The following is a 13,193-nucleotide window of genomic DNA, read 5'->3' as shown; positions in this document are numbered from 1 at the left end:
ATTCAATAATAGTGATATTATCATAATAAAGGTGCAACGTTTTCAAGCCAGAGCATGAATCCAAACAAGTGGCTCCATGACCTTTCCAAAGACGTATGTCATTATCATCCAATGTTATGTCATCATGAGAAGACTTAACATCCTCCAAAGGGTGCAATGCTAGCTAGGGGTGACATGCCCTTGATAAACTCATCATCCTCCCATAGGTATCTTTATCTTCAATGATGTAAAAAACATTATCCATATACTGTGAAAGCCCATGTTTATACAAGCATCATAATTAAGTAGGCACTCAAAAAAATCAAGTGAGATAACCCAACATGTATACAAGAGTTAATGTGACAAAAACTGAGTCACATTTAATACAAAAGCCACTTATGCAATTTTCCAACTTTAGGTATGGGGGGCATCATAGAACTCTATTAAGATGGACAATCACCAAGCATAGAGTATTTCCCAAGAAATCGGTCAAGGTGTAAATGTTAATGGCAATGGCATGACTTAGGGTTTACTTCATGGGAATGGAATCTTTGACATGGTGATGTTCATCTCCATCAACACCTTTGTCAAGGGAGTGCCTTTTGCATTAAGCTATCCTTTCTTCGACATTGTCTTTCCACCCCTTTCCTTGTCCTTTTTTGTTATTATTTGTTTTGAGCCCCATATTTGATGTATATGCATTTCATCGCATGAGGGTTGATATAATATAATGAAGTCCTATCTTTAGTTATGCATACCTCACATTAAGACTTGGGCCAATGACATCATAGTGGGGTGGACGGCTAATGCTCAAGCTTCTGTCATTTGACTTATCATTAATCTCCTTTCTATTTTTATTTTGCATTTTGAATTTTGTATCATGTTCACTCTTTTGTAATAGAGATGTATCAACCTAGGGCATCCAAACCCCTTCTTCCATAAGGGTATGAGGTATGAACCTTTATGGGTGCATGTAACAACCGAACCAAAAGAAAGGACTATAGAGGTGAATCAAATGGCATATATTATGTATGGAAATGACACATGAATGTTACCCATATCAAGGGCTCCTAGTAATACACCTTTCCCCAAGACAAACAACGCTTGTCTAGAATACATATGATGGCCTCTAGGTGAAAAAAAAGTAAAAGCATAATTTTCAAGCATCATGATCCATTGTCTAACTTGAACCATAGTTCTTACTTAAATGCCAAACACTTAAACTAACATTGTGTATAAAACAATGGCCAATGTACCTCATGATGGGTAACCTTCATCGTCATATGAGTGATGCTTAGCATGCTTTGAGGTATATACATGCTAATGCCTAGGGATTATGCTAAAAGTCATCACTAGAACCATTATCTACAACGTGAATCATCAAAAATATCTCCTCTAATTACCCCTAATGATGAGGAAATTATACCTTCAAAACTTGAATCGTTCCTTATTTCAAACAAACGCAAATAAAATTGTAACTTTTCTTTGAGATGAACTCCTAAAATTGAAGGATATTCACTCACATTAACAAACCAACAAATAATATTATGCAGTGAAATACATGCAATGACTCCCTACACTCTCAAATTGAGTGCCCCTTATTAAGGGCATTTCCCAACATTTTTAAATGGCATATTAAGAAACATGCGGTGGGATTAGCATATCAAGAAACATACAATATACAATAGGGCATTAACACCAAATAATATACATACGATTGGGTATTAACCCGCATATTAAGAAACATGTAATGGGATTAACATATCAAAAAACACAATATACAATAGTATACAATAGGGCTTTAACACCAAATAATAAACATACAATTACGCATTAACCCCACGTGATAAACATATAAAAAAACACACAATATACAATAATATATAATAGGGCATTAACACCAAAACAATAAACATACAATTGGGCATTAACCCCAAATGATAAACATATAAAAAAACACATTATACAATAATATATAATAGGGTAATAACACAAAAAAATAAACATACAATTCGACACTAACCCCAAATGATACGGATAATACTCAAATAAATGGTAGCCTTCAACAACCCAAACTCACCCCAAATTTCTAGGGGACTTCTTATATTATTGAAATAATATACATACAATTGCGTATTAAGCCACATATTAAGAAAAATGCAATGGGACTAACATATCAAAGAACACACAAAATACAATAATATAGAATAGGGCATTAACACCAAATAATAAACATATAATTGGGCATTAACCTCAAATGATAAACATATCAAAAAACACACAATATACAATAATATAGAATAGCGCATTAACATCAAATAATAAACATACAATTGGACATTGACCCCAAATGATACAGATGGTACTCAAATGAACGGTACACTTCAACAACCCAAACTCACCCCAAGCTTCTACGGGACTTCTTATATTATTGAAATAATATACCTACAATTAAGTATTAACCCTCATATTAACATGCAATGGTACTAACATATCAAAAAACACACACAATATACAATAAGGCATTAACACCAAATAGTAAACATACAATTTGGCATTAACCCTAAATAATACGGACTTCTTATATTATTGAAAAGCCTTGAGCCATGCTTTCATAAAAGGAAATAAATGAATATAAAATTAAACATCCATAATATGTCTACAAGCTCGAAACCCTTTTTTTACAACTAATAAATATCACAAATATACCAACCCACCATTTTCATGTGTATATCATTGTGCGAGTACTGAAGCATGAACTGTGCAAGTTGAATTGTGGACCGTCCATTTTCATGTGTATTTCATTGTGAGAGCACTGAAGCATGAACCCTGCAAGTTGCATTGTGAAGCCAAACCAAGGCCCTTACGTATTGTAAATGTTAGATGAATTATGAGAAATTATTATTTATGTAGCATTTACTATGCATCGGAATTGTGATTGATACAATGATTATCATTCATATATTAAAATCTTTAGTATTTCAGACTGGTGAAAACAGACGTTAGAACTGCCAACCAGCTTTTTATCTCTATGGCAATAGCAATCTTCCTTTTCATCTTCCATGGGTTATCTCTCTTTCCATTACCAATATTATTTGTACAATATCCAAAGTCTAAAGTCAATATTCACTTCATAATAATGTGTTTTAACACACTCGCTTTTCCATGATGTTGCTAATTCACCATTCCCATTTTTTGAGCCTGACAGTTACTAACAAAATGAGTCCAACTATCCGTGTCGGATGCAATTTAAAGATGTCTGTAATGCCAAAATTTGTGGGAAAATTTGCTTACGAAACTTGTAATAACTTATCATATTGAATTAAGGAAAAAAAATTATCTTGCATATCCAAAAGAAAAAGAAAGTCGTGAAGATTGTTCAACTCTTTAATAATTGGTTTGTGTCAAAACTGAAAGGAAAGATATCTATGGCTCACAAAGCTCTCCTGTATTTATTATAACTGCTCAGAATACAGTAACTATGCTGAAACGAGAACATTGTGTCTGCTCTAATATTGACAGAATATATCAAGCTTCCCTCTGCCACTTTCTTTATGTCTCTTTGTAATAAGCCTAGCTGTTAATAAAGTAGAATAACTACAATGATCTCAAGCAGCCACCTTCTTTGCAGTGACAGAGTTGCAAATAGTGGCAAATTCTGGCCCCTGTTGGCACCAGTAAACACCAAATTTAGAAATGCAAAGTAATTCTCTACAAGAATTATTTCATAGCTAGATCCAGAAAATAAAGAACTGACTATTGCTTAGCAGCCGCTACTAAATCATATTTATGTAATGAACGTAAACAATTTCTCATAGTCAGTACGAAAAATTAATCAGGTTATGAATTTGTAACAAATACTAGAACACTGGCTCTGATAACAATTCGATCAAATTCTAAAACAGGGTGAATATGGAAGGAATATTGCATTAATGCATCAAAAGAGATTTAATTACAAAATTCCACAAGATCCAAACAAATTTAATTCCTAAAACATAACAAAGCAGGTACCCGCAAAAAACAGGAATACCGTCTAGTCATATTTTTCTTCTTGTTGTATGTGATCACCCTAACATTCAATTACGTACACGAAACTTATCGCCATCATCGAGATCAAGTTTCTTTCCGTTACTTGGACGTCTCACTGATTAGCCATAACCTGTAGGCCTATTACGAAGTAATCATAATTGCTTTGGGTATCCGTGATTTCTTAACTATTACCACTTTAACTACCAAAAGTTATATTGTGATACCCAATGAGGAACGATTCGTCTACATCTGATACATCACAATGAAACAGTACCTCTCTATTCGACCCTACTTTACAGGAAAAAAAAAATAAAATAATTGTTGATATATATTAAAATTATTGAGCATAACTGGTTTCCTTCACCATACATATTCATTTCAAAATTCCAAATTCTCTAAAAGGTTCACTTCTGCTAAACCTACTGCTCACATCTTCTAATTGTCGACATAGGTTTGCTTTCTTGACAACAGGAAAGACATTTTTCCTTGATTCATGGCTAAAATAGTCAATGAGTCTCTAGGATAATAAAAGAACCTAAGATCTTGCTCAGTCGCTCGAGTTATTCTTACTCACTGAACTCGCTAAGTGTTGTTTTACAGCTAGAATCTGGCTTATTTAGTTTTAGCCCAGCAGTTAAACCAAAGAGATATGATTGCTTCAGGAACCCTATTACACATGTGACTATTGTTATCAGAGTCATCAATATTGGCTCATACTCAACAGCAGAAAAGGTGATTTCGAAAATAGATCTTCATCTAGATGTTAAGTTTTACTGTTTACAAAGTAAGTTAGTAACATTATGGCATGCTGCATGCACAGTACATACAAAATTCAAATACAATTGTAGTTTGTGACATGTCACATAAATGATAAATCATAAACTCTGAATTCATAATACATATTCAATTCATCAATGAACCAATAGGGAAAGACAAGATAGTAAGATAAAGACACTGACAACAGTAGTTTTCTCATTAAGTCATCAAAATCAAAATGTGTTACATATGTAGCGCAATGCCAATGACAAATAGAAATAGAAAATACAAAACAACTACAAGTATACAAGCCTCAATGCAGCAGGTAGCTCATGGCTCATGAGTAATCAATCTTCATAGTCATCATCAAAATCAGCATCATTGTCCTCATCATCATGCTCACCACTGCTCTCCTTTGCTGCATCCTCCTCCCCTATATTCTAAATCGTTTCTACATCTGTTGGTGTGGAGGATGACCCCTCTATAGTATCACCATCATCAAATCTAACAGGGTCTAGCACTGGATCATTGAGATCCATGTTGGCCAATGCCAACTCAACACTGTTGTCCAAACCCATATCATCAGAAAGACATCCCACATCTTTGTATTTCCCTTCAACCACTCTTCCCTCTGCCTGTAAATAAGACAAAGGTTGGTGTGCAGATACACCATTGTCTCTGCCCTGGACTGCTCAAGCCTACTCTTCTTAACACTATACAAATTCCCATATGTGCTCCAATTCCTCTCACAACAAGCAGATGAAATTGCCTGAGAGAAAAGCCTCATGGCTAACCACTGTAGAGGAGGGCCTGTTGCCCCATGATTTTCCCACCAAGAATAGGGCTTCTTAGCCCCCCTATCTCTAATTAGATCATATCATGTAAATCGACCAATGCTAGCGCAAAACTCTGCAAAGGTATCCTCCACCTCATCAAGCAATGCTCGATCCTGAAAAACCCGCCTGAATGCATCTTTCCTCCCCTGTGAGATTTCACCATCCATGTGAGGAGGGAATCTGCAAGAAGGTCCACCATTCAGCCACTCATGGTTGTAGTATTTTGGGTTCAATGAGTGAGCCAAACAATGTAAAGGTGTGCAATTTTTGTCCCATTTGCTAACAAGAATATCTTGTATAGTGGTGAAGAAGGCCTCTGGTGATGTCTCATACTCGGGGCACTCACTCTGTAAAATAATGCTCCACACGGACTCAATCATGGAATCCCATCACTCATAAACCTCTCCTAGGATAGTTTGGTTTGTATATGCAAATCGAAGCAAAGAAATGATAGGGTCCATGAATTGAATAACTAGATCTATCCTCAACCACCACGAATCATCTAGCATTGTGTTCTTCACTCTTGTCTTTCTCCAAAAAGACCAAAACTCTGAAATAACCATGACCCCAAGAGCGGTCTTGACCTCCCTCAACCTCTTCAACATGATGAATGAAGAGGCAAACTGTGTACCCACAATCTTCAACAATGATAGATTGTTGTACTCCTTGTAGATAGTGAGGGCATTTGCATGATTTTGTACAAAGTTATGGGTATATCGTGCATCCTCAATAATGATACCAATCCAAAGCACATCAAAAGCAATGGATTTCAATACTAAGTTCAATGAATGAACAATGCAAAGTGTCCAAAACACTTGTAGATATTTAGCTTCCACAATCATGTCAACAGGCTTGCAAACAGGTGTATTATCTGTAATGATTTGCACACTAGAATCAACACCTACATCTTCAATAACTTTAATAAACAACTCAGCCATATATTGTGCATCCTTGTCTTCTCCAAGTGTATCCATTGCTTTCAAGAAAACTGGACCTTTCAAGAAAGACACCATGAAGTTGGTGAGTGGGTGTCATGTTGGATCTATCCATCCATCAGAAACAATGCTAACCGCAGAGGTTGGCCATGATGCTGTAATAGGCTCAAGCATTTTTTGCACTTCTTTTTTTGCCTTCGTCAACAATGTGGTTCTAAGCTTCTCTAAACTAGGAGGCACATATCCTGATGGAGCCCCTTGAGTTAGAGCTTCGCACATCTCAATAAATTGAGGTGAGCGTGAAACATTAAAGGATATGAAGTTTTGATAGAAACAAAAGGCAATGGTGAGATCAAGCTCGTCCCATTTCTCCTTTTGAAAAATCTTGTCCATTGGACCAAGTTAAATTGTCTTTCTTTCTGTTGCTTGTCCCCCACTAGACTTATCAAATGAGAAATTGTTGTTGTCTTTCCTCAAAAATGAAAGGGGGTCATCATTCTTGGTTTTTTTTTTTTTGCATTCAGATTTGCCATACAAACATTGAACTCTCTTCCCATTTCTTTCCTCTTTTGTAAAGCAACTTTTGTACAAGCTCCAACTCCACAACCTAGTAATGCCAAGAAATGGCCTTTCACATGGAAATATGAGCTTGTGAAAGTATTGCGGCAAAAGTTGCATCTCCAATTCACATTGCCTCCTCCCTTCACCTTGCTGCTTTGCCCTAGCTCTTTCGTGACATATTTCCACAAGGGATATTTCTCAATGTTACATTGATAAAGGGAATACTTGTAGTAGACTTTGATGAAATTGGGGGAGGAGAGGCATCTGCAATGGGGACATTCTTCCCCTTGCTTTTCCCCTACCTTGCTGCCCTTAATTGAGCCATGAACACTGTAAAAAAATAAACCAAAAATGCACAAATTTGTAAAAGGCATGCATATGCAAATTGTTGTAATACAAATCCAAAAAAATTGGCATGAACCGTGTCCAATTCGCCGAATTCGGGACACGTCCGCCTATTTCAACGAATCCAATTTCATAACCTATAACCATATGAAATGACTTCCACAATATCAAATGTAAGCATACATACTTCATTTTTCCTTTAGGTCATCCAGACTTCTTGCAACAGCTTCTTTGATTGAAAGAGCTTCAATCCCTTTATCTACTTTATTTTTATGTCATCATACCATCATCCCATGAATTCCACAAGATTGGAAATCTTGATGACACACATGCTTTTCCTCATAATCAGTGAACCTTTCAATGAAGATTCCATTAGAGAATCTTGAGGATCTAAAGTATCCCCATCAGTAGATGTTTCTTTTGACAGATGTATAATGAACCTTCTACTAGATGACCTTGCCCCTTATGTTCCAAATGAGATTCCCAAGAGCTATATCCTTGCCTTCCAAACCCTCTGTTGTGCTTCTTTATGATGATGTCTCGAGCTCTTTCTTTCAATGCTTTTATGATGCCTTGATGCATCCCATTTAGTGAATCGTGATAGCCATATCTTACAACAAAAGACTTAAGAATTTGAGAAGAACTTAGGCGAGGAAGACTATCTCAATAATAGATATCTCTTACTTCCTCTTTCTTGGGCTTCTTCTTTTCAACTTCCTCTACTTCTTAAGCAATATGAGCTTCTTCTCTTCCTCTCTTGTTGTCCTTGTTGACCTTAGGACAATCTCTTTTGTAGTGCCCATATTCTCAACACCCATAGCATTGAATCTTAGACATGTCCCTTTTCTTTTTCCAAGACCAAACTTTCCAAATTTCTTTCTTCTTCTTGTCATTGTAGCATAAGTTGACTTTGCTCACCTGCTCCCACATCAAATTTGGTCTTTAGTCTAGATTATTCAATCTTGCATAGTGACCATAGATCCTTGAATGGAGTAGCTTCTTTCTTCCCATAAATACTTTAAGTAAAGTTACCCCACTCCTCTAGTAGTGCATTTAATACCACTGTAGTCATTTTACTATCAGACATGAATTCTCCTAGATCTTGTAGTTGATCCTGGATCTCAAATATCCTCATAAAGTATGAGGGTATTCCATCTGCCCTAGACATCTCCAGCTTGTAGAGTTCTTACCTTAATGAGATGACTTCTCTAGTACTACTTAAGGAATACAACTCTGCCAGTTTGTCATAGATTTCTTTTGAAGTTTCGAGTTTAGATCAGTGTTGTTAAAATCGCGATATTATCGTTTTATTGCGAATTTTTCATCAGAACGAGAATATCGCGAGTAGTACTTGCGTTTTTTCTACGTGATTTTTTCGGTAATTATTGTGGAGGGTCAGGGCAGCGCGGTTTTATAAGGAAAAACACAAATTTCTTTTATTTCATTTGGACAGCAAAGCGCACGAAAGGCTGTGGAGACTTGGAGAGGCTTGCAGATTTTGTCATTTTGGAGCTAAATCAACTGCGTGGAGGAGAAAATCAAAGAGTGTGCTAAGGAGGAGACCGATTATCTGTATAAAAACGGTATGGGCACCGATTTTTTTTTGTTTTCATTGTTTTGAAACTTTGTTTTGTTTTTTTTCAATGTTTTTGGTTGGGTTTGGAATGGGGTTTCTTAACTTGTATGTAATTTTTTTTAGTTTTTGTACAATGTAAAAATTAAAATACTAAATTGTAAGTTTGTAACTTGTAAATACTAAATTGTACTCCTTATTTTCCCATAGGTTCACAACTTCACCGAAACACCATTCAAGTTTTCAACTTCAAAGTTCAAAAACAAACATGCCAAGGAAATTGGATCCTTTCTGGGAATATGGTGAACCTAATGGTCCGAATGATAGACTAAACTTGACTTGCAAGTTGTGGTGGCACCATATGTCTGGGGGGGTGTACAGATTGAAGTATCACCTTGCAAAAATACCTGGATTTGATGTAGGGCCTTGCAAAAATACAAATCATGATTTCAGACGCCGGATTCTTCAAAATGAAAAGCTTGACTGCACCCAAAGATTGGAGGATTTTAGGGCATCATGGACACAAACAAGATGCATTGTTATGTCAGATGGTTGGACTAACCAAAAGGGGACAACCCTAATAAACTTCTTGGTTAGTTGTCCCAAGGGGACTATGTTTATCAAATCTGTTGATGCATCTGCACAAATCAAAGATGCAAGAACTTTATGTGATTTGCTAGATGTGTTTATTTTGGAGGTGGGTGCAAAAAATGTTGTCCAAGTTATAATGGACAATGATGCAAATTATGTTGCTACTGGCAGGATGCTTATGGACAGACATCCTACTTTATTTTGGACAACTTGTGCTGCACACTGTATTGATTTGATGTTGGAGGACATAGGGAAAATTCCCTTTGTCAAAGATATTGTTGAGTCATCCAAAAGCATTACAAAATTTATATCTACCCATACATCTGTGCTTAGTTTGTTGAGAAGATTCAACAACAACAAAGAGTTAGTGCGCCCCGCCATTCCACGGTTTGCCACCAGTTTCATATCTCTTCAATCCCTCTTGAATTCTATGTGGGATGTGAAGAGAATGTTCTTTCAGAGGAGTGGCATGCTTTGCTAATGAGTCGCAAACTAGAGGGAGAGGCCGTATGCAGACTAGTTTCATACCAGGGAGACTTCTGGGCGGGAGTGCAGGAGGTGTGCGCCATTACTGAACCTTTAGTAAAGGTTCTTCGATTAGTTGATGGTGAGAAGCCCGCAATGGGCTATTTGTATGAGGCCATGGACAGAGCCAAAGAAGCCATTCGGGCCTACTATGATAATAAGGGAGATGATGGATTTCAGAGACAACTCCTCCTATGGGGAGTGATTGATGAGCGGTGGAACAACACACTCCATCATCCCATTCATGCTGTTGGGCCTTTCCTGAACCCCGCATTTTCTTACGCATGTGGGTTTGTATTTGATGCTGAGATCATGGATGGATTCTTAACCTGTGTCCAGAAGATGGTGCGATCTCCAACAGAACATACAGAGATCTCTAAAGAAATTGAGACATATAGGATGACAAGTGGCACATTTGGCTTTGACATGGCTTGACTGATAGGACGATTAAAATGCCAGGTATTTTTTCGTGTAACTTTGTTTCAAATTTCATTGTCTCTTCAAATTCCATTTTTTTCTTATGTTTATTTAAAATATTATTTGTAATTTTGTTGTAGATGCATGGTGGAGAATGTATGGTGCCAGGGTACCCCTTCTGCAAAAGCTTGCCATTCGAATCCTCAGCCAAACATGTAGCTCCTCAGGATGTGAGCGCAACTGGAGTGTATTTGAAAAAATACACAAGAAGAAACGTAACAGGTTAACACTTAAACATTTAAAATATTGCAAATTTACAAATAAATTTAACAATATTTTTTTATAATTATTAATTAGTATTTGAATTTCATGATCTTTGTACAGGTTGGAGTCCCAGCGACTTAATGACATGGTCTACGTCTACTACAATCTTCAATTGTGGGTGAGGCAACTTGAGAGGACACTTGATATGGAGGCCATCTCATTGGAAGGGATTGACACCACTGCTGCATGGAGGGTTGAGGCCGAGAGGCCTCTCATGGAGTCTGCTGATGATTGGTTAGCGCAGGATGTAGTGGAGGGGGAGGAGGAGGAGGTGTCACCACCTGCCTGGGCTACCCCTACCACCAGTAGAGGACATGGTCTACCTCCTATAGCTCCTACTTCTAGTTCTTTAGCTTTTAGACCACAACAGACTCCACTGCCAACTCCACCAGAACTAGCATCTACATCTAGAGGGAAATGGAAAGTTGTGGCATTTTTTCACAAGAGGGGCAAAGGAAATCAATAGTATTAGACTTTAGTTATTTTGTTCATTTTATTGTATATGACATTATGACTCATGAGATACATTATTATATTTTTTGTTGATATTTTGAGGCTATGTTGGGACTCAAGAGTCGGGACTTACTATTCAGGACATGATTCATTGTTATGTGTGATTTTAGCACTAGAAATGATATTAAACATCTTATATATTAGTTCTTTTATCATATTTATGTGTCAATGTATTTATTTTATGTTATAGATGGTTTAGATATTAAAAAAATTGAAAAAAAATGAATATTTCTGTACCAAACAACTTTTTCCCGATTTTTTTCCGATTTTTTCCCGATAATTACGATTTTTTCCTCGTGCCGATATTATCCTGATAACGATTAATGCAACATTGGTTTAGATACATATGGGATGAGGGGATCCCTGATGGATTCTATGAGAATCCTTTGAGCCCTAACGTCCCCTTTCACATATTTGGCAAGAGCTTGCACTTCTTCCTCTACTGGTTTTGTGATAGATCCTATGACATGTTCTGTCACCTCATTTTCGATGAGATTAAGGTTTGTCCCTTTCTTCCATGCAAGATAGTTGAAACCCCAACCAATTTGTTGCTTTCCTTGAAAAAGACATTTTGACAGATTCAGATGTGGACATAAACATACTTACTTGATAGGATGCTCCTCCTTGTTGCTTTCTTGATGTTAATGATGATATAGAAGATAGAAAACTTCTCCTTCATCAAAGTAGTTTTCTTCAAGAATGATCCTTGATCCCATAGGGAGTGAGATGACACTGCCTTTTGATCTAGCTTCCTTTGGATGAATAGTCTTCAAAACACTTTAACTTGAGTAGATGTAAGGTTTTGGCCTTCTCCTTCTTGATGATGATCCTAAGACTTCTTTGTAGACTTTTTTGATCTAGGTTTATGATGCTTCCTTTGAATTCAAGATGATCTTTGCTTTGATGTTGAGATTTGATCTTTGAGTGTCCCTTGATAAGATGTCCTTCCTTGACTTAGTCCACTTAGCTCTGATACCATGTTGAGAAATCTAGGGTATAGTAATTATGTGATTTCTCTTCTATTAGTAATTGCTTGTGAGTGCTTTTTACTTCTTTAAATTAGGATCTTATTTTACTTAGGTTATTAGTGTTCTTCTTCATCAAATAGCTACTAATGCATAAACCATAAAGAGACAAGAGACACAGAATGTAAGTTATTCTTTAGGGCGAAAACCTCTCCCACTTGAGAGGAAAACCCGCACAAATTCTTCTTCTTATAGATACTTCAATTGATGAATACCAAGACCAAGACCAAGACCCTTGACCTATTTGCCACTCCAAGACCAAGAAAAAAATCCTCCTTGATGAGATTCTTCCTGCAATGATCAAACCTCTGCGTCTCCGTCCTTCTTAGCTACTCTTCAGAATTTTGGTCCCTTGGTTCAGCGTTGCGCTCCTTGGTTCTAGTTCAAACTCCCTTAGCACATTAGCTTGACCAACTTTTACCTTATATCTCCTTCGCTCTAGAAGGAGACTCCCTCCTTTTAACTCGACTTCTCTTTTACTTTTCCTTCACCCAACTTCATTAACTTTTGATAGTTGTAACCTTCTCGGCCTCCTTTCTACAATAAACAGATTTGTACCTTCACATGTGTGATGATCCTTAGCCCAAAACAGTCCCAAAATAATGTTGGAACAATTCATAACTTCTTCCTCTCTCCTCGTTCGTTCTTAGGCTCCTTCTTTGTCACATTCCAATTGCTTAACTCCAGACATGTTGTACCTCGTAATTCAAACTGTGATAACCGAAAATCTACCTCTGAAATGATAACAAGCACTCCTATTTATAGTTGTTTCCTGTTGAACTAA

The 13,193-nt window shown here is 36.8% G+C and overlaps 1 protein-coding gene across 1 annotated transcript in view; it reads right to left on the bottom strand.

Moving 5' to 3' along the window:
- Positions 1 to 3,278: 3,278 nt before the first annotated feature.
- Positions 3,279 to 13,193, bottom strand: part of TIM (triosephosphate isomerase) — a 353,432-nt gene continuing 343,517 nt past the window's right edge. The window contains exon 9 of the mRNA XM_089404394.1: positions 3,279 to 3,644. Coding sequence (XP_089260520.1) covers positions 3,588 to 3,644 — 57 coding nt within the window. The 3' untranslated portion in view covers positions 3,279 to 3,587. The remainder of the gene's footprint in view (positions 3,645 to 13,193) is intronic.

Source organism: Pinus tabuliformis, chromosome 2_2, assembly GCF_031772625.1.
Source record: "Pinus tabuliformis cultivar Carrire ecotype Pingquan chromosome 2_2, CPIR1, whole genome shotgun sequence".
Classification (NCBI taxonomy): domain Eukaryota; kingdom Viridiplantae; phylum Streptophyta; class Pinopsida; order Pinales; family Pinaceae; genus Pinus; species Pinus tabuliformis.
This window is presented reverse-complemented; position numbering and strand designations above follow the sequence as displayed.